At 44.1% G+C, this 27021-nt stretch overlaps 6 protein-coding genes across 6 annotated transcripts; 2 read left to right on the forward strand and 4 right to left on the reverse strand.

Annotated features, from left to right (window-relative positions):
• Positions 1-12190: 12190 nt before the first annotated feature.
• GLRG_02974 (RNase P subunit p30) lies at positions 12191-13195 on the forward strand (the record flags this gene model as incomplete). The annotated part of the gene is made up of 1 exon (XM_008093659.1): positions 12191-13195. The coding sequence occupies one exon, from the start codon at positions 12191-12193 to the stop codon at positions 13193-13195; it is 1005 nt and encodes a 334-aa protein (XP_008091850.1).
• A 1151-nt stretch (positions 13196-14346) lies between these two features.
• Positions 14347-15458, reverse strand: GLRG_02975 (uncharacterized protein; the record flags this gene model as incomplete). The annotated part of the gene is made up of 4 exons (XM_008093660.1): positions 14347-14645; positions 14736-14980; positions 15053-15351; positions 15408-15458. 4 exons carry the CDS (start codon positions 15456-15458, stop codon positions 14347-14349), a joined length of 894 nt encoding a protein of 297 aa, XP_008091851.1.
• A 3755-nt stretch (positions 15459-19213) lies between these two features.
• GLRG_02976 (uncharacterized protein) lies at positions 19214-20484 on the forward strand (the record flags this gene model as incomplete). Its single annotated transcript, XM_008093661.1, has 3 exons — positions 19214-19331; positions 19427-19912; positions 20057-20484. The coding sequence occupies 3 exons, from the start codon at positions 19214-19216 to the stop codon at positions 20482-20484; spliced, it is 1032 nt and encodes a 343-aa protein (XP_008091852.1).
• A 475-nt stretch (positions 20485-20959) lies between these two features.
• Positions 20960-21777, reverse strand: GLRG_02977 (glutathione-dependent formaldehyde-activating enzyme; the record flags this gene model as incomplete). The annotated part of the gene is made up of 4 exons (XM_008093662.1): positions 20960-21211; positions 21321-21366; positions 21429-21461; positions 21602-21777. The coding sequence occupies 4 exons, from the start codon at positions 21775-21777 to the stop codon at positions 20960-20962; spliced, it is 507 nt and encodes a 168-aa protein (XP_008091853.1).
• Positions 21778-23467: 1690 nt separating this feature from the next.
• Positions 23468-23968, reverse strand: GLRG_02978 (uncharacterized protein; the record flags this gene model as incomplete). The annotated part of the gene is made up of 1 exon (XM_008093663.1): positions 23468-23968. The coding sequence occupies one exon, from the start codon at positions 23966-23968 to the stop codon at positions 23468-23470; it is 501 nt and encodes a 166-aa protein (XP_008091854.1).
• A 747-nt stretch (positions 23969-24715) lies between these two features.
• GLRG_02979 (uncharacterized protein) lies at positions 24716-25330 on the reverse strand (the record flags this gene model as incomplete). Its single annotated transcript, XM_008093664.1, has 1 exon — positions 24716-25330. One exon carries the CDS (start codon positions 25328-25330, stop codon positions 24716-24718), a length of 615 nt encoding a protein of 204 aa, XP_008091855.1.
• Between the last annotated feature and the right edge of the window lie 1691 nt (positions 25331-27021).

Here is a 27021-nt window from a genome sequence, read left to right on the forward strand (position 1 = left end):
ATTTATTATGTTTTCTATATCTTTATATATATCTTAGCTATATCTTTTATTAACGCTATAGTATCCTTTTGTCCTTATAGTCTCTTTATACTAGGTGTCTATTAATAAAGGCACTACCTCCCCCTTAGGATATCTATCTAGAGGAGCGTTAGGTTAAGGTTTTAACTTTAGTTATCCCTAGGGGTCCCCTTCTAAGTTACGTCCTAGCGTCTCTATCTATATATTCCTAGTAGGCCTTAGTGTTAGAAGCGTGTCCTGCTTCTAGATTCTGTCTTCTAGTTAAGGGTTATTATATCTAACTAGTTCCCCTTTATTAAGCTAAGTATTTTAAGTTAGTATGTTTATTAGGTCCTTGTCCTCTATATTAACTTATTTTAAGCTTTTTTTTTCTAGTGTATTTTATTTTTTAGTCCCCTTCTATTTATATATTTTATTATTTAGCTTTCTTTAGTACTACTACTTACTTACTTACTTAGTTATTCTTTTTATAGATATAAGGTAGTATTAGATATTTTTATAATACTTTACTATATATTTCCTAATAGGTCTTTAGGTAGTAAGATAGTAATAAGGTGTCTATACTTCTAGGGAGTAATATATTAGTAAATTTATAGATACTAAGAGTTAAGAAACTTAAGGGAAATTAGCTTAGTAGCTTAAGGTGCTTAAAGAAAATTTTTCTTAATAGTAATAGTTATTTACTAAAAAGTAGAAGACGTATAGTTAAAGATAATAAGGAGGTTTAGAATTAGAATTAGGAAATTAGGGGTTCTAGGGAGTTATAATTATCTGTTCCTTTTATATTACTAAACCCTATTATTAATACTTATTAATATTTTAACGCTCTTCTAGGACCTTATGTTTACTAGTGTTAAAATGTTTATGTCCCTAAGGGTTCTAGCCTATCCCCTTAGGACCTAGGCGTTTCTTACTATTATATTAGCGTTCTATACTTGATTATATACCTCCCCTAATATTTAGTTAATATATCTTATTATATTATTATTATCTCTTATCTTAAAGTTATCCTTATTAAAAAGTAGTTTTCTATTTATATGCTAGTAGTTATAGATCCTCTAGAACTCTATTAGTTAGGGTAATAGTTTAATATATACTTTAGTTTAGACTCCCTTACGTCCTTAGAGCATAAGACTCTCTACTTAATAGTTAATAACTACGCCTACCTGTTTATACTATTATTTTCTAAGGAGTAAGTCCTATTTATTAGAACGCCTAATAATAATAGCCTAAATAACTATAAGGATACCTCTTATTATAACTTATAACAGGCTATATTCTTTAATAAGTAAGATACTATTATCTACTAGTCTAATTAGTATAGGTTATATTATTCTAACCCTAGGGAACTTATACTACTTTATAAATATTAGGTTTATAACGTCTATAGTTAATTCTATGTCTAGGAGGATATTTCTAGTAGGAGTAAACTTAATAACGCTATTAATATATCCTAAGCTTAAGGGGACCTTGTCTTCTAGGTTATATATAATATCTTAGAAGTAGACCTTCTGCTTTTCTCCCTATTAATGTCTTTATATATTACTGTTTAATATAATAAGGCTTACTTAATAGTATTCTAAGTCTATAGCGTTTATATATACTATCTTTTTTCCTTTTAAGGACCTAAATAGATCTACTTATATAAGGAATATAGTTTTAGCTTAAATAGTTAGGCTAATTTATATAAGTTATAGGACTAATATACTAACCTTAGTGTCCTTTAGGAAATCCCTAAGGCTAAAGTTTAGTATGTTATACTTAGTAGTAGCTCTAATAAGGAAGAGGCTTTTTGCTTTAGGATTAGCTATCTTGTTTTCCTTACCTTTTCTTTTATCTTATGCTTTTTAGTCTCCTATATTAGAATTATTATAGCCTCCTTTTGTTAGGTGTATTAGTAGGTGTCCTTACTATATATCTAAATAGTAATCTTAGGTTTGTAGTTAAGAGGGTCCTACCTTAGGGTCTAAGTTCTAATAACGTCTATTATATATATATAAGCGTGTTATCTTATTAAGTCTCTCTTACTCTTTTTAGTATATCTTATAGAGGGCCTCTTTAGTAACTCTCTAGGTAGCGTAGTGTCCTTTAATATTATTATTTATATGTAGTTATAGTGTGTCTTACTAGGTCTCTAATTTATTCTCTAACTACACTTTATCTTTTATCTTTTTTACTATATAGACATCTTTATATAGGTCCTATATTATAGCGTTACACCTAGGTGTATTATCTTAGTTATAGTCTATTAGTTAACTATAGGATCTGTTGTAATATAATAGTTTTCTTATCCTATTAGGGTGTTAGAACTTTAGGGGGATTAAGTTTTGTTAGCATAACAGGTAAGCTAGTCTCTTAGATAGAGAATTCTAGCTTAGGAGAATATAAGAGAGTATATCTCTTATATAAAGATATATCCTATAGAAGCAAGAATATAGGATAAAAGGGAGGTATAAATGCTTATACCTAGGGTAGATAAATAGAGGATATAAGGATATATAGTTAAAAGAGAGTATAGTAGTTAGATTATTAACTATTTGCTTGCTTAGAGAGAGAAGGAAAAGAAACTAGAAACAGGAATAATTCCAGCCCTTATATAGACCTATACAGCTTACTAGAATATTCTATACTTACGTAAGCTGCTTATAAATTAACCCTTAGTTACGTAACATAATAACCTTAAGTAAATAACCCTAACTTAAAACAATAACCTTATAGGAATAACAGAGGTAGAAGGTAGGATCTAAAGAGATCTTAGATATTCTAGTACCTTCTCTAATCTTCGGTTGATTACGTAATCAGACATGCTTACGTAATTAATATATATATTAATCTACTAAGTAAGTAGATTATAAATATATATATCTTATATATATATAACCTCTATAATAGAGGAAATATAAGATAAAGAAGTATAAAAATACTTAGAGATATTCTTACTTCTAATACTCCCTCTTTTGCTCTATTATAAAGTAAAAGTGGTTAAGTGAAAAGAGTTACCCTAGAGTTACGCAGTAGCGTATAGAGTAAATATTAATAAGTATAATAACTTATTAATAAAAATCCTAATAATAGTAAGAAAAATATACTATATATATAGGTATATTATATAGGCTTATTATTATTAAATAAGCCTATAAGCTTAATAAATTCTTAAAATTTAACCTTAGGAAGGGGTTTTGTTAAGCTATCTGCAGGCATAAAAGAAGTAGGAATATATTCTACTTCTATATTACTATTTTTAACTTCTTAATAAGTATAGTAGTAGTATAAGGCAGTATACTTAGTCCTCTAATAGTATTTAAGGTTATAGGCTAAGCTTAAGGCTGTATTATTATCTGTTTTAATATTTATAGGGGTTATATTATACCTTATTTTAGATAATAAGCCTTTTAGTTAGACTGCCTCCCTAATAGCTTCCTATAGGCTATTAAATTTAGCCTTAGTAGTAAATAGGGATATAGTTAACTGTTTTTTAGATTTCTAACTAATAGGACCCCCTAATAAGGTAAAGATATAACTAGAAGTAGATTTTCTAGTTTCTTTATAACTTGCCTAGTTAGAATTAGTATATCCTACTAGAATAAGGGTATTATTAGAGTTATTAATATCTATATTACCTTAATAGGTAATATTATAATTAATAGTCTCTTTTAAATATTTTAAAATACCCTTTCCTTACTTAAGTAGGAATTCTGTTAGGTTATAAAGGTAACAAGAGGTAAAGGATACGCTATAGGCTATATTAGGCCTAGTCATAAACATAGCGTATATAAGGGAACCTATAAGGCGTTAATATTCCTTTAATAGGTCCTTAGAAGGAGTATAACCTTCTAATTTATTACCTAGAGGGCTACTTAATATACCTAGAGATATAGGTATATTATTTCCTTTTGCTTCTAGTAGATTAAATCTTTCTAGAAGTTATTAGATATAATAGGCTTAAGAGATAGTTATAAATCTTCTAGATCTATCTCTTGTTATATAAAGCCTTAGAAATTTAGAAACTTTACCTAGGTCTTAAATCTCTATATATTTAGAGATTTTACCCTTTATATTTTCTATATACTTAATATCTTTATTAAGTATAAGAAAATTATTAATATAGGTAATAATGTAATAAGGATTATTTTTATCCTAGTTATAATAAGTAGCTTTATTAGATTTTAAAGATATAAAACCTATATCCTTTAATATAGATTTAATCTTTAACTGCTACTACCTAAGAGCTTGTTTAAGGCTATATAAAGCCTTAAGAAGTAATAATATCTATTCTTTATTATCTTCCTAATTTATAGTATTTAAATTAGGATAGATTTTAAAGAATTTAGATAAAGGGATATTAGAAGGGTCTATATATACCTCTTCTTCTAGATCCCTATATAAAAAGGCTTTAATAATATCTATTTGTTAGATTTCCTAGTCTAGGGCTGCTGCTATAGCTAATAGTACCCTATAAGTAGTAGGGTTACTACCTATAGCAAAGGTTTAAAAATAATCTAGCCTATATTTTTACTAGAAACCTCTAACATAGAGGCAGGCCTTATATTTATTAATATTACTATTAATATTAAATTTTTTCTTTAAGACCTATTTTATAGTTAAAGGTACCCTAGAAGACTTATATGCTTCTTTAGGATCTACTGCTTTTAAAGTGCCTCTTTTTATAATAGTAGCTATTTCTTTATATATAGCTTCTAGCTAGAGGTCTTTATTAGGTCCTTTTAGAGCTTATTTTAAAGTAATAGGCTCTAGAGGTTTAATACTATAGTTTTATTCTATAGTATTATTATAGGCCTTATATTTATCCTTTTCTTCTTTAGATATAGAAGGTAATCTAACCTTTATATTAAAAGAAGGAATAATTTCCTTATTTATAGAAGTACTAAAAGGAATAGTAGTTTTTTCTCTCTCTCTTATAGTACTTTTTATAAATTTAATATATAAGGTCCTTACTATAAAGGACCTATAAGGCCTAAAAGGAATATATATATTATATATATTATTTCCTTCTATAGATAAATAAATACCTTTTTCTATATAGGTATTTAGTTTATCTAACTAGATACGCCTTTCTTTAGGTCTATAAACTAAGACCTTAGAGCCTATTTTCTTTAAATTAGATAAATTAGGCTTATTATCCTTATTAGGATAAAAGTAATCTAGAAAAGCCTTAATAGGGGTCTTTTTTAGTCTTCTTATAGTAGTATAATTTAATAACTTAGTAGTTTCTTTAAGAATAATATCCTATAGAAACTTAGGTAAGTTATTTGCTGCTATAATAGTCCTAGATTTATCTAGAATAGCTCTATTTGTTCTTTTTACTATTCTGTTTTACTCTAGCGTATAAAGAGTAGAGGGTTCTAATATAATCCTTCTTTCTTTAATATAAGTAGATAATTCTCCTATATTAAATTTAGTGCTATTATCTAGGCGTATCTATTTAGGATAATTAAACCTCTAGTTTTTATAGTATTCTAGCTTATTTTTTAAGATATTAATTATATCTTCTTTATTCTTAGAGAATTTAATATCTCTAAGGCTAGAATAATTATCTATAAATAGAATAGCGTAGTTATTTCTATTAATAGATATAGGGGTAATTTTAAGAGTATCTATATATACTCTTTCTAAGGGAAAAGTAGCTTTATTATAGTTAATTCTAGGCTAGTGCCTAGTTAACTTAGAGCTTATATAGTTAGGATAGTATAGGTCCTCTTCCTTTAATTTTTCTAAAGGAATTCCCTTAGTTAACTTAGCTGTTTTAACTAAGTAAGGATAAGAAGGATAACCTAATTTTTAATACTATTCTTTTATTATAGTAAATACCTCTTTTTTTTCTTAATTTATAGAGGTATTATTTTCTATATTAGAAGATATATTTTCTTTAGTATTTTCTAGAGATAAAGAAGGGCTATTATCTTCTATATTATATAGAAGATTATTTTTAGGAGTATAAGTAATATTTAAGTAGAAACCTCTTTTTGCTATATTAATATTAGTAAAAGGTTCTTTATTACTATTATATAGATTCTAGTTAATAAGGAATCTACCTCTTTTATAGTGTAATAGGCCTAAAAATATAGATATAGGAAATTCTAGTATATATAAGGTATTTTTAAGCCTTATATAGTTAATTTCCCCCTTAAAGTAGATAGGAAGTAGTATAGTTCTTATCCCTTTAGGTCTAATAGGTCCTGCTCCTATATTAACTAAAGGAATATCTTCTTTAGTTAATAAGTCTAGGAAATAGTCCTTATTATTTAATATATAGACTGTTAAACCTATATTATATAACTATTTATTCCTTTAGTTTAAATAGTTATAATAGGCTTTATAAGTGTAATATTTACCTTCTTAAATATCCTCTTCTAGAGGCTAGTTAGCTTGTTAGTTTATAATAAAAGTTACCTTTTTTTTACCTTTAAAAGGCTGTAGGTTAAATCTAGGGTATTAACCTTTTTCTTTAGGTCTTTTTAAACCCTTTATTACCTTACTTATAAGGTTTCTTTATCCTTATTAAAAGGATTCTTTATATTCTTTAGTAGAATTTACCCTTATTAAAAGGGTTATTATTTCTACTATAATTATTAGATATAGGCGTATTATTTTTACGCTAGTTTTTATCTAATATATTATTAATAAGGGCTTTTAGAGAAAGAGGCTCTTTAGTTCTTAAAGCACTTCTCTATCTTTCTGCCTAAATAGGAAAATAGCTACTTAAAGTAGCTATAAAGACCGTTTTTTAGTCTATATCTTCTATTTTAGCCCCTACGTTATTTAATTTAGAGATATAACCTTTAAAAGAGCTTATAAACTTATTTAAAGTATTATAATTCTCTAATTTAATAGTGTAAAATTCTAAGTATAACTATTACCTTAGAATAAGGCCTGTTCCCTTATAAGAAGATTTTAGTATATTTAAAGTATCCTTAGGATCCTTTAAATTAAATACTAAAGATAAGGGATCTTTTTAAAGATTCTGCCTTATAATTAATAAGGCTTATGTTTTTTATTCTTTAGAGATATCCTTATATCTTATCTCTTCTTTAAAATAAGTATTAAGCTTTAATAGCTTAAAAAAGAGATAAATAGAAGTAATCTAGGAATTCTAATTCTTTATACCCTAGAGACGTTATTCTAGAGGCAGTAAACAGCCTATAGTAGCCTTAATAATATCTGCTATTTTTTCTAGTATTTTACTAGATTTAAATAGGTATTCTTATAACCTATAGAGGTCTTACTTTTTCTACCTCTTTATAAATATATATCTTTATATATATAAGATATATAGGCAGCTAGAGGATTTTATAGCTGCTATTAAGACTTATACTACCTCTTAAATAAAAGACCTTATGCTGCCTATAGTAGGACTTATACTGCCTTTATCTATAGTAGATATTTAATACTTCTCTTAGTTATAAGAGATACTAAGGGCTTACTTTTTCTACCTTAATATTCTTATAAAGAAAAAATAGTATAAGGGATCTACTTTATAGATAGATAAATAAATAGGCTACTTAAGAGTTTATATATACTTTTATAGTAATAAAAATACCCTAGGTATATTACCTAGGCTTATAACCTGTTAGTATAACAGGTAAGCTAGTCTCTTAGATAGAGAATTCTAGCTTAGGAGAATATAAGAGAGTATATCTCTTATATAAAGATATATCCTATAGAAGTAAGAATATAGGATAAAAGGGAGATATAAATGCTTATACCTAGGGTAGATAAATAGAGGATATAAGGATATATAGTTAAAAGAGAGTATAGTAGTTAGATTATTAACTATTTGCTTGCTTAGAGAGAGAAGAAAAAGAAACTAAAAACAGGAAGAATTCTAGCCCTTATATAGACCTATACAGCTTACTAGAATATTCTATACTTACGTAAGCTGCTTATAAATTAACCCTTAGTTACGTAATATAATAACCTTAAGTAAATAACCCTAACTTAAAATAATAACCTTATAGGAATAATAGAGGTAGAAGGTAGGATTTAGAGAGATCTTAGACATTCTAGTACCTTCTCTAATCTTTGGTTGATTACGTAATTAGGTATACTTACGTAATCAATATATATATTAATCTGCTAAGTAAGTAGATTATAAATATATATATTTTATATATATATAACCTCTATAATAGAGGAAATATAAGATAAAGAAGTATAAGAATACTTAGAGATATTCTTACTTCTAATAAGTTTCCTTATAATCCTAAAGAAATATTACTAGTAGCGTTATATATTAATATCTAACTATTTATATTTACTTTAGTTAGTTATTTTATTATAGTTAGAGGGTTAAAGATAAAGTTTATATTTATCTTAAGCTACTTTTTTCTTACTTTCTTTATCTCCTAACTATTATCTTCTTATATTTACTTATTCTTTTTCTACTTAGTAAGATCTTAGGCTTTTAGACACTTAGGGGCTATATATCCCTAGGTTCTATAGTTAAAGCACTACTTAAAGTCGCCTCCTCTAGTTATACTATTATCTCTACTTTAGGGGTTTTAAGGGTTATAAGGTTATTAAGTTACGTTTACTTTATTATTCTATATAGATAGTATATATATAGCTTCCTTAAGTAAGTTATATATCTTCTTATCTTTATTCTCTATATTTTTAATTAGCTTAATTATAACGTTTTATTTTTCCTCTAAGTTAGAGTCTAAATCCTCTATTTTTACCCTAGCTAGGTTAAGATATATCTTAATAGTAGTCTTTAGGATTTCTAGGGAGTAGTCCCTATTTAGTATCCTATATTTATCTAGCTTGTCCTTATAAAAGAGATAGTTAGATACGTACTATTATAGGCTAATATTTTTCTTACTATTATTAATAAAAATATAGACTTATTAAATAAAGTCCTTTTAGTGTGCTATTAGAAGCTTCTTATATATCTTTATAGCTTTTCTTAAGAACTAAGGGATTAGTTCTCTAGTGTTATAAGTAAATAATATTATATCCCTAACTATCTTAGTACACTTAGTTATACTATTAGTCTTTAGGAACCTTTTCTTATATAAGCGTTTAATAGTTAACTAGGATTATTTATCTTCCTTCTTTAAAGCGTTAAACTAATCTTTAGCCTTCTTTTTAAGTCTTATTCTAAAAATACTTAAATACTAATAGTCTATTTTTACTTTATCTATTAGTAGTAGTCTGTTAACTATAGCTTTAACTAGGTTAATATATTCCTTAGTAAATATCCTATAGTTACTTTTAGTAAATACTAAACCTTAGCTTATATTAAATATATCTATTATAATTTAAGGTCTTTAATTATTAGGACGTCTTAATAGAATATTCTTACTTTAGTTAAGGTCTATTTTCTCTAAAGTTTTTCCTAAAGAAGTAAAAGTATTTAGTCCCTTAGATAATAATTATATTAGTGTTTAGGTATTTAGCGTTATAGTAAATTTATAGGGAGGGGATATATATAATAGTGTCTTTAGGTTCTTAAACCCTTCTATAATATTATAGATATAGATATTATCTCTATCCTTAGATATAGATAGCTAGAGTAGGTTACCTTAATAAGGGACACTTAGTTAACTATATATCTTAGTAGTCTAGGTGCTTATAGGAGGGGTAGTGTGTTTATCTTTAATATTATCTTAAAGGCTTTAGGAGAAGATAATAAGGTGTTAGGGTATCTAGTTAGGGTGCCTGTCTAGAGCTGTCTCTAGAGGTTACTACTTAAAAGTAGTGTTTATAATAGTTAGAATATATAGGTACTTATTCCTTAGGTTAAGTTAGGGATTAAAATAGTTATTTTATATCTTTCTTAATTTATAGTTCCTTTTAAAAGGAGAAAAAGTTTAGTTATTTATAATTTTTAATTCTTTTTTTTAATAATAATTAGGAGAAGTTCCTCCTCCTCTCCCTATATCCTAGGAGGGGCTTATTTATACTAAGGTTAGAACGTCTTTTCCCTCTGTCTATACGTTCCTAGCTGTCTAAGTGTAGTAGTAAAGGAAGTATCTCTTTATTTTACTTCTATATCTTTACCTTATTTACTTTAAATTTTCTAAGCTCTCTTTCCCTTAGTTTTATACTAGCTGTCTAGAACATAACCCTTAGGTTAGACCTAGTAGAATTTAAGATTCTTTAGAATCTACACTTTCTTTATATCTAGAAGCTTTTCCTTAGTTATAGAAATTCTTAATTTTAAAAAGTTATAAGTTATAAAATTAAATATTTAAGGTATTATTTTTCCTTTATAACTCTAGGGATTTACGCTCTTTTATTTTTCTTCTGTTCTACTATTCTCCTTTTATCCTTATTCTATATTTCTACCTTAATTACCTATATCTTATTAGTCTCTAGATTTATATTTATAACTTTTTTAGGTATATTTCTTATCTTTTACTTTCTTCCCTCTTAAAATAAAGTCTTTATTATAATATTAAGTGTCTTAGCTATAAGGTAGTAGGCAGCAGCCTAGGTAACGCTATTTATATTAAGATTTTATATAGCCTGTTATTAGTAGACTTTAGTAGACTAGTAAAGATTCTTTATAATAATATTTATATATTCTATAACTTTAAGTTACTATTCCCTAAAATCCTTATTAGTTAGTCTTAAGGAGTTAACGTCTTCTTAAGTGCTGTCTATTAATCTTACTACCTTATTCTTATTTTTTAGTTAGGTATATATGCTATTACTAACTAGCTGCTTTAAAATATTTATTATTAGGTGTTAGGTTTTAATTTATGTCTCCCTAACCTCCTTATTCTCTTTAATCTAAAGGTAGCCTTCTATACGTATTAGGTTAGCTATATCTTTTATTTACTTATTATTAAAAGTAATAAATATAGCTATAACTCTTTTTATATATAGTCCCTTCTTACTATTATAGTACTTAGTAATAGTTCTTTTCTTCTAGCGTAAATAGAAGAACTTAATATCCTATCTTATATTTTATCTTTATCTAGACTTAACCTCTATATCTACCTATATATACTTTCTAAAGACCTCCTTAAAAGTATCTTAATACCTCTAGACTTTATTCTTAGTATAGGTATATATATACTTAGTAGCTATTATATATATAATTTAAATAAGGTTAAGTTAAAAGGTGCTAGAGGTAGTAGTAATAGCTATCTTATCTTATTAGCGTTTATTCTTAAGAGTAGTAAGTAAAGTAAAGTTTTAGTAAGGTAAAGTCTAATCTAGTAATATTTTAAATATAAGGTAAATAGGATGTCCTAGAAGCTTAGTAGTAATTAGCTTAGTAGTATTATTATATTTATAGTGTTATAGTTACGTTTATATAGTCTTAGAGAGAAGAAAAAAAGAAGTAGGTTTAAAAGAATTTTACACCTCTAGCTATCTAAGAGTTACTATTTTTTTAGAAAAAGCTATTATTATAGTGTCTGTTTCTAATTCTTTAGGTATTTAGTTATAGGTTATGTTTTTCTTATAGGAAAATTAATATTTCCTAGATCTACCTCTAGGCACTATTAAAAAGTAATAATAATTATGCTTGTTTCTTCTAAATGCTAAACTATGCCTGTCTTGGCCTAAAGTATGCTGTGCTGACATAATTCTGCGTCTAAGCTCAACCTTCACTATCCCTTGGGTGGGTTGTTCCTCCCTTCAGGAGGCAGCCCGCGAAGAATCAATGAGGGCATCAAGTTGCCTCCACTTTAGTCCGATGTTCCCGCCCGGACTTCCCGCTGCCCACACCTCCAGTCGAGGCAACTTCAAGGGTAAGTAGAAGACTACCTAGGCAGCCTGAAGAACCGCCGGCGGAGAAAGCTTCTAGCGCCATGCAGCCCCACGTTCCGGAAACGAAGGGGGAAAACAAGGAAACGTCCGTCATCCCGGCTGCCCCGCGGAACCAACCTAACACCGACCTCCGTCTCGGAAAAAAAAAAAGAAAAGAAAACAAAAAGTCCATCTTTGCGAAATACGGTCCGTTCAACCACCACGACGCAGCAAGCAAGCACATACACGCATAGGCGCCTTAACCACACCGAGACTCCACATTGCCATCATCGTCGTCGTCGTCGTCCCCCGGCGCAATTGGACATCCTACGGTCACCAACGGCCCCGACAACAACTGCCCACTGTTGACTCGTACCTCACCACACACCACCCACCCCCATGCGCAAAAGCTCACGATAGCTTCGCTCATCCCTCCCACCCTCATCAAACCATGCTTTACGACCTCAACATCCCGTGGTCCCCGGCCACGACCCCCGCCGACCTCTCTCGCACGATATCCTTCGCCTCCTCGCTGGGCTACACCGTCCTCGCCCTGAACCACACCATCACGCCCCCGATCCCGTCGCAAATAACGAACCCCCTACCAAAGTTCCCGTCGTCGGCGTCGGCCGCCGCCCCCTCACAGCCGCCGCAGCAGAAGAGCCCCCGGCCGACGGTCCTCCACCGCGTCACCGTCGTCCTCTCCGACCCCTCCCAGAACTACCGCCTCGCCGCCCTCGCCGCCGCCTACGACCTCCTCGCCGTCCGCCCCACCACCGAGAAGGCCTTCCAGGCCGCCTGCCTCTCCATGGCCGAGCCCTCCCTCATCTCCCTCGACCTGACGCAGCACTTCCCCTTCCACTTCCGCCCCAAGCCCCTCATGGCCGCCGTCTCCCGCGGCGTCCGCTTCGAGGTGTGCTACGCCCAGGTCCTCGGCGCGCCCGACGCCCGCGCCCGCGCCACCTTCATCTCCAACCTCGCCTCCCTCGTGCGCGCGACCAAGGGCAGGGGCGTCGTCGTCGGCTCCGAGGCCCGCTCGGCCCTGGGCCTGCGCGCGCCCAACGATGTCGTCAACCTCCTCGCCGTGTGGGGCCTCGCCAGCGAGAAGGCCACCGAGGCGCTCGGGGCGAACCCGCGCGGCGTCGTCGTGAACGAGGGCATCAAGAGGAGCGGGTTCCGGGGCGTCGTCAACGTGCTCGAGATCGGCGGGCGGGAGGAGGACGCCCAGAAGCAGAAGCAGAAGCAGCAGCAGCAGCAGCAGGGGAAGAAGGACGGTGGCAAGGGGAAGGGGGACAAGGGCACGAAACAAGGCGGCGGAGGCAGCGAGGACAGGGGGAACGGGCAGAAGCGCAAGACGCCCGACGAGGCGGGCGATGGCGCGCCGCAGACGATGAGCAAGAGGCAGGCCAAGAAGCTAAGGCTGGCGCTGAAGGAGAAGGAAAAGGATGCGGCGTAGAGTCAACACGACCCTCACCCTCCCCCCTTTTTTTTCTGGCGATGGATGAAGATTGATGAGATTAGGCAAAGTGAACACTGTATTGGGCGGGCACACGTCGTTTACGCTTTATGATACCCCCTCCCATAGAAGGAACAGAAAGAACAGGCATCAACGCCAGCAACAGCATCACACACACACATGATCAGTGACAGATGGACCCGGTGCGGACATGGGGTGTCGAATGGGACATGCTTCTCGAAGACCGGGAAGACGGCTAGATGAATCATGAGACTTGCTCAATTATCTTTTTGGGGGGAAAAAAATGCTATCGTATACAAGGGTGTGGGGGTAAAGGGGGGAGAATGGGATATTGAGACGTTTGGCCGTTGTGCGTGTCTCCCCCCTCCCCCCAAAGAAATGAATTATATACAACCGCCGGGGATTATGTCGAATGCAAGCTGGCCTCCCCTCCCCTCCTCCTCCTCCTCCTCCTACCCCCCTTCATGTAAGGCTTCTCTGCTGCTGGAAGCGATGCCACGGCCTCGCCCCATCGCCGCGCGGGATGCAGGACGGACGATGGGGGGCGGGGGACGCAGGGTGGCGGCCGCGACGTCGTAGGAAGAGGAAATCCGTACTGGTGGTATTCGGGGGTTTCGTTGGCCTGCCTGCCCACCTCTTTCCTTCTCCTTTCCTTTCTTCCTCCTCCTTCTCCTATGTACCAAGGTCCGGACCACCTCTCCGTTCGTTATTAAGAAGAAAAAAAAACCCTCACGCTTTACCTCCTAAATGTCTGTGTCGTACCCCCCTTATTCCACATACACGCGCGCGCGCGCGCAAGCACACACGCACACAAGAATCGAAAAGAAAAGGAAATCTAGGGTATTTCGTATGCCGCTTGCTGGGCCACTTTTACCAAGTGGATGATCCACGATGTTGGTCATATCCTCCCCACGAATGCAATGGTGCTTCTGCCATCTCCCTTGACGACTCCCCGCCCCCCCTCTCATTCTGCAGCCACAACAACAACAGTCCACCCCCACATCTGCCATCGAGGGATGAAGCAGTAGAAAGACTCGCTTGGCATGCATCGAACGTCGGAACATCGGAACATCGGAACATCGAGACGCTGCTCTCGGAATGGGTTTGCCGGTGCTCGGTTTCATTCCGGCTTACAACGCAGGCGTCTCGCGGGCCGGCAGCCGGCCCGTCTGCTGCAGCAGGTTGCCGAGCAGCAGAGACTTGCTGAGGGTGAGGCCACTGACGGCGAGCGCCGGCTGGGCGGGGTTCACGGCGACCGGGGGCGTGATGTCGGCGGCGGGCGCGCCGGCGGCGGCGGTGCCGGTGAGACCGCCCAGGTTCAGAGACTTCGTTGGATTGCTGTTGCCGGCCGGGCCACCGACCTGCGGGAGAGCCTCGGCGGGGGCTTTAGAAGCGGCGGGGGCGGCGGCGGACTTGGAGGAGGCGGGCTCTGTAGATGGTGTTAGTTACTCCTGCGGGTTTTGTTTTTTGCAAGCCGTCGAATCACGGGGATGGAACCCCAGGGGCGGTAAAGACGCACCAGCTGCAACAGGAGCAGTAGTTGCCGCAGACGGCGGCGGAATCGAAGAGGATAAGAGACCGGCAAAGGGCGGCGGCCGAGTAGTGCCGGGGACGACGAGGCCGGGTTGCGACGATGCCGCAGGGGCAGAAGGCGCCGCGGCTGGGGCTGATGGCGCCGCGGCTGGGGCTGATGGCGCCGCGGCCGCGGGAGGGGCAGCAGCGGCAGGCAGCGTCGGGGTGACAAACTGCGTGATGATTTGCGGCCTACGATCTTGATTAGCATTCTCTGCCCAGCTGACTGCCTTCGTCCTCTATTCTGGGAGAGGGGTTCCTCACGGGGCTTGCTGCGTGACAAAGACCGTCAACGGCGGAGGCACCGAGGCGTTCATGAACACCGTCGTCGTGACAGTGACGGGCGCGGGCGCCGGCGGGCAGTTGGCGGCGTTGCCGGCATTCCCGTTTCCATTGAGGGCGCCCAAGATGCCGGCAAGAATGCCTCCCTGGCCCAATCCCGCCCCGCCGGCGTCGGTAATGTCCAAGGTCGTCACCTTTACGCCCGCGGCACCGGGGCCTTGCACGTTGACGTTGCCGTTTCCATCGACTTGGATGTTCTGTCTCTTGTCGACGACCGCGCCCTGCTTCTGTGTGAGAATCCCGTGGTTTGTTTTCCGTGGGCGTCGAGGGAACGAACCTGAGTATTTGTCGATAGAGCTGCCACGGCAAGGAGGAGACCTCGTCTCATTGTGGGCTCGGGGGCGAAAGCTGGCGACCGTCGTACGTCGCGCAGCGTTCCTCCAGTTTATAGTGCCGCTTTCTTTTTCCTTGCCCTAGTCGTATTCCTTCCAGTGTTGCCGTTGTTGATGTCGTCGTTGTTGTTGAAACCCCCTTCTTGGATTGTTGGTTTTTTTCCTTCTTTCCTACTTTCTTGTAAGGAGTGGATTCAACAGACCAGCCGTCGATGAAGCTTCGATGGGATCAACCTTAGGATCGAAGACAGACGAAAAGAAGTATATACACAGGTTAATGGTGGAGTGGTTGTTTCCCGTAAACCTTCACGATTACGAGAGGATGGGAGGAAGTTTGGGGGCAGATCAGTGGCGACCTTCAGAACAATGCCCAGAGAGAAGATTGGATGGCCAAGGCCACGAGTAATGAGGGTGTGCAGATACCAAGAATGGACGAGAGACACGGCTAGATGGAACACGGACCCCAGAAGTGGAGGTATAGGAAAGAAGGGGTATGTCTGCGGTGAATGGCAAGAGAGTGTGTGAGGGAAGTGAGAGGTTCTCGGTCAAAGGAGAGAAGAGAGCCGTGTGTTCCGAGCTTCTCGTCAGGGACAAGGACGGTTCCAGGCTGAGTTTGGGCTGGGATAGGTAGTCGCGATGGTGAGGAGGGTAGCAAAAGGGGAGAGGGAAGATGGGATGAAGCAGAACGACATGGGCGCCACAAATCACACGAGGTGAAGGAGAGAGAGAGAGAGAGAGAGAGAGAGGGAGAGAGTCTTGAGTTGCGGGAAAGCCGCAAAGATTAATCGAGAAGCAATACCGAGAATGTCATCAAAACCGACGACTTGGCCTAGGTCGGTCCTGCTGGTCCTGGCCATGCATGCAATATGAATCAAACACGCGCCCATCCGTGGAATTTTTTTTTGAATTCCCCCCCCCCAGACGTACCAGTGGTTAAAGTGGTCGCCAATGCTTGGCGATGCGGGTGTACACCGCCCACGAAGAGGGGATGGTTCTTTGACGAGATGAAATGTGCGAGGCGGCGCGAAGAGGCGTGAGAGGGTCGTAAAGTGTTGGACGGTGGCCCCCCCGAAAAGGGCCAGACCTGGTACGATGGTGGTGTCGGATAGGCGTCTGGTCCAGGGTGACTCGCCCCATCTGAATCGGCTCAAGCATTCATTATTGGGAGCCGGGGGGCACAGCCAGCCAGCCAGGAACGCTGCAGACTCAAAAGTGAGGTTCAGGAGTGCCAAGAAACGTACCTATTACCTGGAGTAGGTAGTAGGTAGGAGGGAGGCTACATGTGGGATAGGGTCGCTGTTGCCCCATAGGTCATGGTTCATGCCCCCAAGGATCGTCAGAGACTCGATCGGAGATGGAAGCCGTGTGTAGCATGGTGCTGCGGGAGCCCACAGCTCCGTAGAAAGTTCGATATATCCCATAACATGTACCTGACGGGGTGAGGGATACCCATGCACGGGACCCGGTAAGGCTCAAGGGTGTGAGACATGCCCCAGACGGTCTTCGTCTGAGACGAGGGTACAATCCCCGAACTTCCCACCAGGGGGGTGTGTGCGTGTGGTCGCAGTCGCAGTAGCAGCGGGCAGCCGAGCCAGTGACAGCAGTGACAGCAGTGACAGCAGCGCCAACTGCGCCGTCGTGTTGTTGATGTTGTCGCGGTCGCTGTTAGGCAGGCGCTTGTTCTCATACTAGTGTACTCAGCAGTCAACGTTGAGGTTGTCAACGTCGAGGTCGTCGTCGCCTTCGTCACATAGGTCGCATTCCTGCAGCCAGTACGGATAACACGCGCGTGATGTGTTTGACGTGATGCCATGTTTGGGAAGACAGGCGGGCAGTGGCTCGCTTCCTCAGCTATTTTTGTTAGCTTTTTTGTGCCCCCCTGCCAAAACTCCCAGATCGCAAGTGGTGGTGGCAGATGACAGACAGATGAAACAATGTTTACAAATGGATAACGCGGACGCAGTCTTTTACTTTCCGCGCGCTTGCGCGGGCGATGCGAAACGGACAGATATCCTTCGCAATTGGAAAACGAGATTGTCGAGAATGGATCTTATGTTGCGTTCGCAAGAGAGCGACTGTCGCTGAACAAAACACAGGACGCATCGCGACTGGTGGGCTAGGGAGCTGGTCGGGGCCCACGGAGCCTGTGTCAGCCCTTGATCGACGCTTCGACAGGCCAGGAGGGGCGGCGCACGATGCAACGCAACGACGACAATTTTTCCCATGCTTTACCGTACCTACCACACCACCCACGTGAAGATCATCCTGCACGAGAGGGCACGAAGGCTAGGTATGTTCAGATGCGCTATCCCGTCGGTCCCACAGATGCCCACGCCGCCAGCCCACTACTAAGTAGGCATCTCATGAGTCGCGAAACAGGATGGGCACAGACGAGGCAGAGATGAAATTTTCTGGACGACGGCCATGCACAAGTATGATCTCCGTCCCAACCTTTTCTTTGATTCCTTGCATGCGAGCGTCGTCGTCATTTTTCGAAAGGGTGAACGAGCCGCTCGGCGAGACGGGATTCGTTGCCGGCCACCCGGGTAAATACGCAACGTCCTCTTTTTTTTTCTTTTTTTTTTTCTTCTTCTTCTTCTTCTAGACGGTCGAACCCCCTTTCGTGCTTGGTGAGAGATCGGTCAACGACATTCGAGACGATGAGATGGTCGTCCCAAGGTGAAGTGAAAGTCAGGAGGGGGACAAGCAGGAAACACGCGAAATCCTATGGCTCATCGGAGCATACCGGTAGTGTGCTGTACATTCATTCTCTGCCTCGACTGAGCCGAATCGCGTGACGACGTGATGGGTCAAACGACGACAAGTCCAAGCGACATGTTTGATGATGACATATTGGGGGGGGGGGGGGGCCGCCAGTGACCACGCCCACTGCCTGCCGGACGATTGGCGAAGGTGAAGCCAGCCGAGTTAATAGCACGTTTGCCCAGTTATAATCGATTGGTGTGGGGATCGATCCATGACACCAGCTTGAGACCTCGTGCGGCCACCACTAGGTAGCCATCAAGCCACCCCTTAGCCGGCCTTCAGTCGTGCTCCACAGTCTCTTCTCGTTTCACTCAATCCGCTAGGTAAAGCCTACGTGTACGAGGTCCGTAAACCGCCGGCATTAAACAATTAAACAGTCGACTAGGTAGGTATGTATGTGCTTGCTGACAATTACACATTTGCCAGTCCAGTCACTCCCTAGCCCAAAGGGGAATTCATCTCATCGACTGTGGCTGGAGCTGGAGCTGGAGCTCGATAGAATGTGGCTTGACGACGCGGCCCTCGGTGCTCCTCCAGCCCCGATGGAGGGCACCGCCCGATGTATCCTCATCATACAAACTCGCCTGCATCGGTACATGTACCCCTTCCAAAGCTTGTCCGAACCAGTGGGTCACACACAAGTCGATGACGACAGTGAAGGCTTCCTTGGACCTTTAATTGAGGCTAAGCAGACGTCCTTCCGCGATTGTCGCGCGCTGTTCACTACCTCGTCCCACGGCTCTTCCGGGACCTACCATGACTGCGTCGATAGAACGGTCCGGATATCTCGTTTGTCGCGTTGCTCGATAAAACTCTCAAGTCGCAGCGGGCCGGCCGGCTGCCCGTCAACTGTGGTGTTTCAAATCCTCTCTGCAAAGCGTCTCAGGTGTGAGATAGAACCCGCGTCCACACATCTACAACATACACACACACACACACCACCACGAGTGAGAAACCGACGCCGAAAATAGCAGTTCGCTTCAAGATGGCGACTGTACACGTCCTCGACGACTATTACCTGGCCATCACGGCACTCATCACAGTTGCATATCAGCTGTTTTTCTTCTCGATAGCCTTCAGCTTCAAGTTCGACAAGCTCACGGGTAACACCACCCTCTCTTCACCATCAACCTCCCTCCCCCACCGGGAGACGAGTGCCCGCCCGCTCAAAGAGCTCGCAAGACTGACGGTGACGCAGACTTCGCCGGCGGCACAAACTTTGTGGTTCTCGCCATAATCACCCTCTCCCTCAGCGGCCATGCCCACGCACGCCAGGTCGTCGCCTCCATCTTCATCATGCTCTGGGGCGCCCGCCTCTCGGCCTTCCTCCTGTTCCGCATCCTCAAGACGGGCAAGGACGACCGCTTCGACGACAAGCGCGACAAGTTCTTCCCCTTCCTCGGCTTTTGGATCTTCCAGATGATCTGGGTCTGGACTGTCTCGCTGCCCGTAACGGTGCTCAACTCGCCAAACGTCACGCGGTACCCGCAGCACGCTTTCGGCACGGGCCGCGACATCGTCGGTGTCCTATTCTTCGCCGTCGGCTTCGTCATGGAGTCTGTCAGCGACGCCCAAAAGTACCGCTTCCGCCGGGACAATCCGGGCCGGGAGGCCATCTGCGACAAGGGCTTCTTCAAGGTCTCAAGGCATCCGAACTACTTTGGCGAGATCCTCATCCAGTTCGGTAAGTTCGCCTCCCGCCCCTCCTCGTACGCGCGCCATGTCATCATACACCTCGGAACCGCATGATTGGCAGCCGACATGGCACAGCATATAAACTCAAGCCAATAATCGCCTCCGGGACGCTCGGCTAACACCATCCCGCTAGGCATCTACATGATCGCCGTGTCCTCCGCCGCGGACGGCTACGTCGGCGGCCAGGCCTTCAAGGCCCTCTACGCCACCATACTCGGCCCCTTCTTCCTGACGCTGCTTCTCATGTTCGTCTCGGGCCTGACGCTGCAGGAGCGGCCCGGCGCCAAGAAGCGCTACGAGAACGGCCAGAACTGGGAGGGTTACCGGCGCTACCTCGAGTGCACCAGCATCCTGGTCCCCTTCCCACCGCAGTTGTACGCCCGCCTGCCGACGGTCCTGAAGCGCACCGTCTTCCTCGAGTTCCCCATGTACGTCTTTGACCCGGCGAAGCACTCCGACGCCGGGGCCCGCGCCGAGGAGGGCCACCAGCACGAGTCCATTGCCAAGCCTGGAAACGGGAGGCCGAGCGGTGAGGAGTCGCTCGTTGGGCAGTCATCGTAAGCTTGGCTTAGGGAGTATATTGCGTAGGGAGTAATGCGCGACAGGCAGAGCAGGATGAACGATGTCTTGACAAATAGACCATGGATTAATACGCCATTTCGAACACCATGTATGTCCCTTTGAAAGGAACGTTGCATATTACTTCCTGTTTTGTCAGCAACATGTTGTCACCAGTGTATTAATTCATCGTCTACTCGATGATACTTCATCCTCCCCTGCCTACTAGCTTATACACTATTTACCCGCACTGTATAATATCATCTTTAATCTTAGGTAGAGCCAAGTTCTCGACGGTATTGCAGACTTGGTGACACTCAGTATTATAATGATATCTTTTCCGGTATACAGACGCCATTAATCATCCCACCTCGTCCCAGGCTCGCCTCACTCGAGCTACTGGCCGCGTGATGCGTCATCTTCCGGCTTGACAGACAAGACAAAGGACATGTTACGGTTGGGCCGTCTCTCCACGACACTAATGATGGACGACGGCGCCGCCGCTCAGCTCGCAGCGCCCGTCGGGCTTGGTCCCGCCGCTGCCGCGCAGGTCCGTCGGCTGGTCGAGCGCCTCCTGGGTCGGCCCGTAGTCCGTGTACTCGGCCTCCTCGTCGTGGGACTCGGCGCCCTCGGGGATGGGGACCATGGCGCTCTTGGTCCAGATGTGGACGGCCGTCTTCCAGTCGAGGCCGTCGATGCAGCCGCCCTTGACGGAGACGACGTTCTTGTCCTACAGGATTTTGCTGTTAGAACGTACTACTGCGCACTTGGGCCGACGGAGGTTGGTTTCCGTTTGAGGCATGGGGGGGAAGGGGGCGGGGGGCGCGTTGATGGCGTACCGGCGTGGCGTGAATTAGCCGGGTGCCGCAGTTTCGACAGAAGTAACTATCGAGCAACAACCCATCAGTCGTCGCGGTCTCGGCCGTATCTCTGCGACGGCAACTCACCAGTATAGAGTGGCCCCCGAAGCAGTCGGCCTCCTGCGTCCCGAGAATGTCAGCGACGACGGCTTCCTTTCTTTCTCACCTCCCACCACCACCGCCACCACCACCACTTCTCCCTCAACCCCCCAGCATCTCCTACACCCCGACAGACTCCCCTTCAAGTTTTGAGAACTCACGCGTAGACGCCCATCAATTCAGCCTTGGGCAGCTGGAACTTGGGGAAGATCGCCGACGTGCCGAACGCGGAGCCCGTCTGGCGCTTGCACTCGTCGCAGTGGCAGACGTACAGGCGCAGCGGCTTCGGCAGCGGCGTCTTGAACCTCACCGCGCCGCACTGGCATCGTGCATCCATTTTCGGGGTGGTGTTTTTTTCCCCCCGTTCTCTTCTTCTTTCTTTCTTTTCTTTTTTCTTTTCTTAGTTTATTGATGGAAACCGGCTATGCCTCTGGAGGGGGTGGTCAGCGTGGAGTCACTGGCTGTGACGTCAGAGCCGAGGGGGGTTGCTTTGGAGTGTACCGTTCGAGTCCCGGCGAGCATGTAGCTATTACGGATTGGATGCTGGGTAGGTGGTAAGTCTAGTTGTCCAAGGAACGAGTGAGGTCGTGGTCAACCGTGCCTCGCTTGTAAGTTGGGTGAGGAGGCGGCCCGGTTTCCTCGGGCGATAAAGGAGGAGTCTGCAGAAGTGCCCCGAAACGGACACGCGCGCGCGGGATCCTCCCGTCCTTTTTGTACCAAGCGAACCACCGGCAAAACCACATGACACACACACGCGCGCGCGCGCGCGGTCCAAAGACGCGAAGCCGATCACCCTCCAGCAACCGACCAAACAGTAGACTAAACACAATATGGAATTATCCAGGCGTCCCCTGTACGCCATCTTCCCGTTGATTTGAAACTACGGTCCGCCCAGCGTTGCGGTGACATGGGGTCCGACGTGAAGATGTGAGTCACGCCGGGGGTGCGGGGTCGGCCTTGGGGCCTCTTTTGGTGAGATTGGAGGCAGAGAGGGGGAACGAGACAGACGCGAAGTCACATGGGAGGCGTGTCCATAGGGGAGGGGCCGAACAGGAAGTGTAGAGAAGGAGGAGAGAGGAGCCGGCCCTCCTAGAAGTGGACAAGCCGAGCCGGTGTGTAAAGAGAAGGATGGGGTTTATTCCCAAAGTAGACTTGAATACCCGATTTACTTACTATACAGACTTGGTTTATCTCAGTTACAACCCATCGCGTTCTTATAACATCATAACTTGGTAAATCGTGCGAATTGACCGATTCCCATCTCGGCTGGACTACGGCCATGCTATGATTCATCAAGGGGGGATGTAGTTGACGAGGAGTTCGCAAAGAGTCGACTGAACTTCCAGACTGGGTATCAGGGGCCAACCTCTGCATCAGTCGCACGAAAACTCTCGCCTGTGAACACTAGGTAGACACCAGCGCTGGTGGCACTGCTGCATTCTCACTGCAGTCGAGGTAGGTTCAACTTCACTTCTGTCACCAGCACCCGATGTCACGAATCGTATGAGAGGCAAGGTCAGAAACTTGATCACTCAATCTTTATTATCTAGGCAATCACTGCCTTCTATTTCACCCCGGGTTGTTAGGAGCCTTTCCCCAACCAAGTGTTGAGAAATTAAAAGCGTTGTAAGAGCAAGCCCGATTGCTTGCGCGACCACAGGATTTCCGTCCCCCCCTGACCGCAAACGCCAAATTCATTCCCAATCTACTCGTTTGCTCAGGACCCAATTCATATAACCCGTGTGTCTCATAAGCCTCCATGCTGAAGTCTCTAGTGCCATTACAGTTGCTAATCCGTACTGCGGGAGCCTCCCTATGGATCGCAAGCTCGAACCCAAAGTCGCCGTCTCCCAAACTGTCCCGCAACAAAAAATTGTCATAAGCCAAGTCCCATGCCATTTTCATTGTGTCGCTGGATAATGGAATAGTCGAAAGATGTTCTCTGCCACAACAGCTCTCCAAGAAATGGCCCACTTGCTCACACCGGCCGGGCTTTAGCATGCCGGTCTTTCTCAGGGAAGGGTAGCTTAGCAGGAGATGCCGCGGTTGCGAGCAAGAGCCTTGCGCTGTCGACCCCCAGAGAGCTTCATCTTGGTTGAAGGGAGGTACGGCTTATACTTCTTGTCAAAGACGCCGCCGGGGACATGCTGGTCATCTTCGTCATGGAGGCGGCTCCAGATGGCGTTAAGCTTGGTGATGCTCTTGGCGTCGAAACCAAGAAAGTCAACGTCCTCTCGAACGGCAGGAGTAAGGAGAATGGTAATAATCTTGGGGCCATCGATGAAGAGAAATATGAGAAAGCGGACCACGGCGACAGTGGCCCAGCCAACAACGAGCGCAAAGGGTTTGACCACAACCCAGACGATCCGCTTGACAGTGTCGGCAACGGCAGGGTGCATCCACATGAAGAAAAGAGTGATGAGAATCAGGACCGGGATGCGGAGCTCAGGAGCCCAGGCCGTGGTGAAGTCCATGTCACCATCAGGGCAGCGGGGAGCGAAACGACCGCGCATAACATGGCCGCACATGATGGCTAGCCTTGGTCAGTGGACGTTGGGGTTATGGTACGTTGTGCGGCTTACCTGATCTTCAAAGAGTGTCAAGACTAAGATGGACCTTGTATTGTTCTTGCAAGAAGCAACTGGTTCTCCTTGATTATAATATCAAGTATGGCGAGAGTCACACAAAGGCTTGACGGCGTATGCTTTGTTAGTCACTGTCAAATTGGGGCACATTGAAAAACTCACTTGGTGTAAATCTTGCTCTCGTTCTGGCCCGACTGTAGGTGACTCCAGTAGAAAGCTACTTCTGAATAGTAGGGAGCAATTAAAGAATGCGTACAAAGGATACTGGCGGGAGGGTTAAAAAAGGTCTGTCTGAAGGATGAGCCAGGTTGACAAGGTGTCGGGGAAGAATCCGTTGCTTGTAAGATTGGTTGAGAAGGGCGCGTTACAAGATTGAGGAGATATAAAAAGGTGAAAAGCAAAGAGACCTGAAAGCCGGAGGAAGTTACAGGAACTGCAGCAGCAACAACTCCAGACGGAAGGAACGGACAACCTCACCTGCCGACCTCCTTCCTCAAGAACAGTGCCGGTCAACACGGGCCATATTCACTAGAGTCCCAGACCAAGGCCTTAAACAATGGAAATAAAGAAAAACACATCACCCGTAGCCCCTTATTGAATTCACCATATCGTACAGACTCCAGTCAACCAACGGATGTCACCCAGAGTCCCCAAAGTCCCATTCTATTCTGGTGACAGGCTCAGCAGGGTTCAGCTCTTCGTGGGTTCGCCGGAGACTTGCCTTTTTGGCCTGGGTTCCTCCATAAACCTCTCGACACACCTGACGACGACCCTCTCCTGTCCCGTCTCCCGCCTGTTTTCGTCCAGAATCCTCCCGAGCTCGGCGCACCACGCAATCTTCTCGTCGTTTCCCCAGTCCAGCACCATCAGCTCGACCTCTAGCCTCGTCAACGCCCTCATCCGCTTCAACCCCTCCTCGATCCATTCGGGTACCGGCTCGCTACGCGGCGCGGTCCCCGTCGCCAGCCCCAGGGCCCTCGACTCCGCGTTGCCGTTCAGAGCGGCGAATGTGGCCATGGGTTCGAACAACCCGCCCCCGACCAGAATCTTGAGCCTGAGACCCTGGACCCCCGGGGCCCAGTGTCCGCACAGCTGGACCCATTCCTTGAGCGTCGGGCCCGTAAAGTCCCGCCCCAGCATCTCGAGCCGCACGAACCGCATCTCGTCACGCTGCCACGGGCGCAGCCCTCGCGTGAAGGACCGTGCCGCCCACATGCCCGAGGAGAACCAGTTGAAGAAGACGAACTCGTTAGCATGCAGGGGCAGGGTCCGGCACTCGTTGTAGACCTGCTTGCTGGTGCACATGAGGCTTGAGGGAATCCCGCAGAGCGGGCGGTGCGGTGACAGCAGCATATCTTCTTGCCATGGGTCCGTTCTGTCATCCTCGTCGGCTGACTGGTGCTCTGAGGCCTTTTCTGTCCCGGAGTGGCCCTCAGCTCTGCCTTGGGGCTTGACGAGTCTATGCAAGTACACAGTTGCTGTTGGATTCGGATACCATGGCGCGAGCTGCGGTTGTTCCACCGGGTGCATGGCATGAACCCAGCCGTATATCTGAAGCCGGATCTCAAGAGGGAGGTCTAGAAGGGGGTAGTTTCCTCCCAAAAAGCCCGTTGATTTGGTAGCATCACCCGTTTCCTCCCCCGATCCCATCACTGACGTACCCGGCATGGCGGCCGGCAGGGCATTCATGGATTTCTAGATGAGATATGAGGCGAGAAGCAATGGGCCGCACCAGGCCATGCGTATTCGAAAAAGATGCTGACCGGGCGGGTTTTAGATTGATCAGTAATGCCAAGCGTGAGACGGAGCAAGAGTGAACTGAACTGTCGATCGTTTAGTTGTCGCCAGATCGCAACGAAGAAAGAGTCACATGAAAACCGGAGGAGGAGAACACCAAGCCGAGGGTGGAAGAAAATGGGCGCGTCCTGAAAACTATATATCACCTTCGCCTCGCTCGCCCAAGCCCAGGCTGGGCCCCCAATCGTGCGCGGCAGCGAACTGTATCCAACAGGCTCACTCGTCCCGTCTTACACAAAAGGCCCTCCATCCGGATGGCGGGGGAGACTTGCATGCAAACGGCAGGTTCCATTGGCCCACGCGGCGGTGGCTTGCCAGACTAGGAACATAAGCTGACCGGCAGCGAAGCCCGTGCGAGAGAGGCAGGTTTCCAAAGTCCCAATCTCGACCTCGGACCTTGACAGGCGTCAGCCTGACTGCCGACCAAGACCTTCCACCCAGCTAGCCAGCTCATCCAGACGTGAAGGAGCGCGGTCGGCGGCGGTGATTAGACGAGGATACGACGAAGGAAGCGATGTCAAGTATGTCTGGGAAACGGATGTTCGTAAGCGTACCCCGCTGCCGTCAACAACCAAACAGGGGGTGATGTGGGATTCAATCCATCTTGCAAAGCTTCCAAGCAAGTTCCGGCATCTTACTTCTCTCCCCTACTTTCGAGGGATGAACCCGGCCCCAGTCCAGTCGTCAAGTCCGCCACCCGTGCCGCCGACTCTCCGACGACGAGACGAGCTTGGCCAACCGAGGGGAAGGGGTTACGTCTTACGTCATAGTACACCTTTTCTTTTCAGTTCCTTCTCAGTGTCTTTCTTACACGACTTGTCTTTTGGAATCCGTTGTTCCGAAATGCCCCTGGGCCTCTTTCGTGAACGTCCGCGGACGCGTACCGTCAACCACCGGATCCCGCCGCCCCTCATCGGCCCCGGCGAAGCCGAATAAACGTCTCAGACCTTCAGCGCTTTCCCGGCTCGTCCGATCCGGTCTACCTCATCCCCTCTCCCATATGGAGACAGGCGCAGACGAGATAAGGTGTGAGTTATGGCGGCCCGTCATGCTGTTTAAGAAACCGAGATGTAAAAATAAGCATGAAAAGTCTATCTCATGAGACCTCCCCCCACCCCCGCGCCGCTTCATTTGCAGCAGCGTCCCGACGTGTGAAAGGCAAAATGGACAAGGAGTGGGGAGGGACTCGGCTCGCTCTC

Source organism: Colletotrichum graminicola, assembly GCF_000149035.1.
Source record: "Colletotrichum graminicola M1.001 genomic scaffold supercont1.8, whole genome shotgun sequence".
Lineage (NCBI taxonomy): Eukaryota > Fungi > Ascomycota > Sordariomycetes > Glomerellales > Glomerellaceae > Colletotrichum > Colletotrichum graminicola.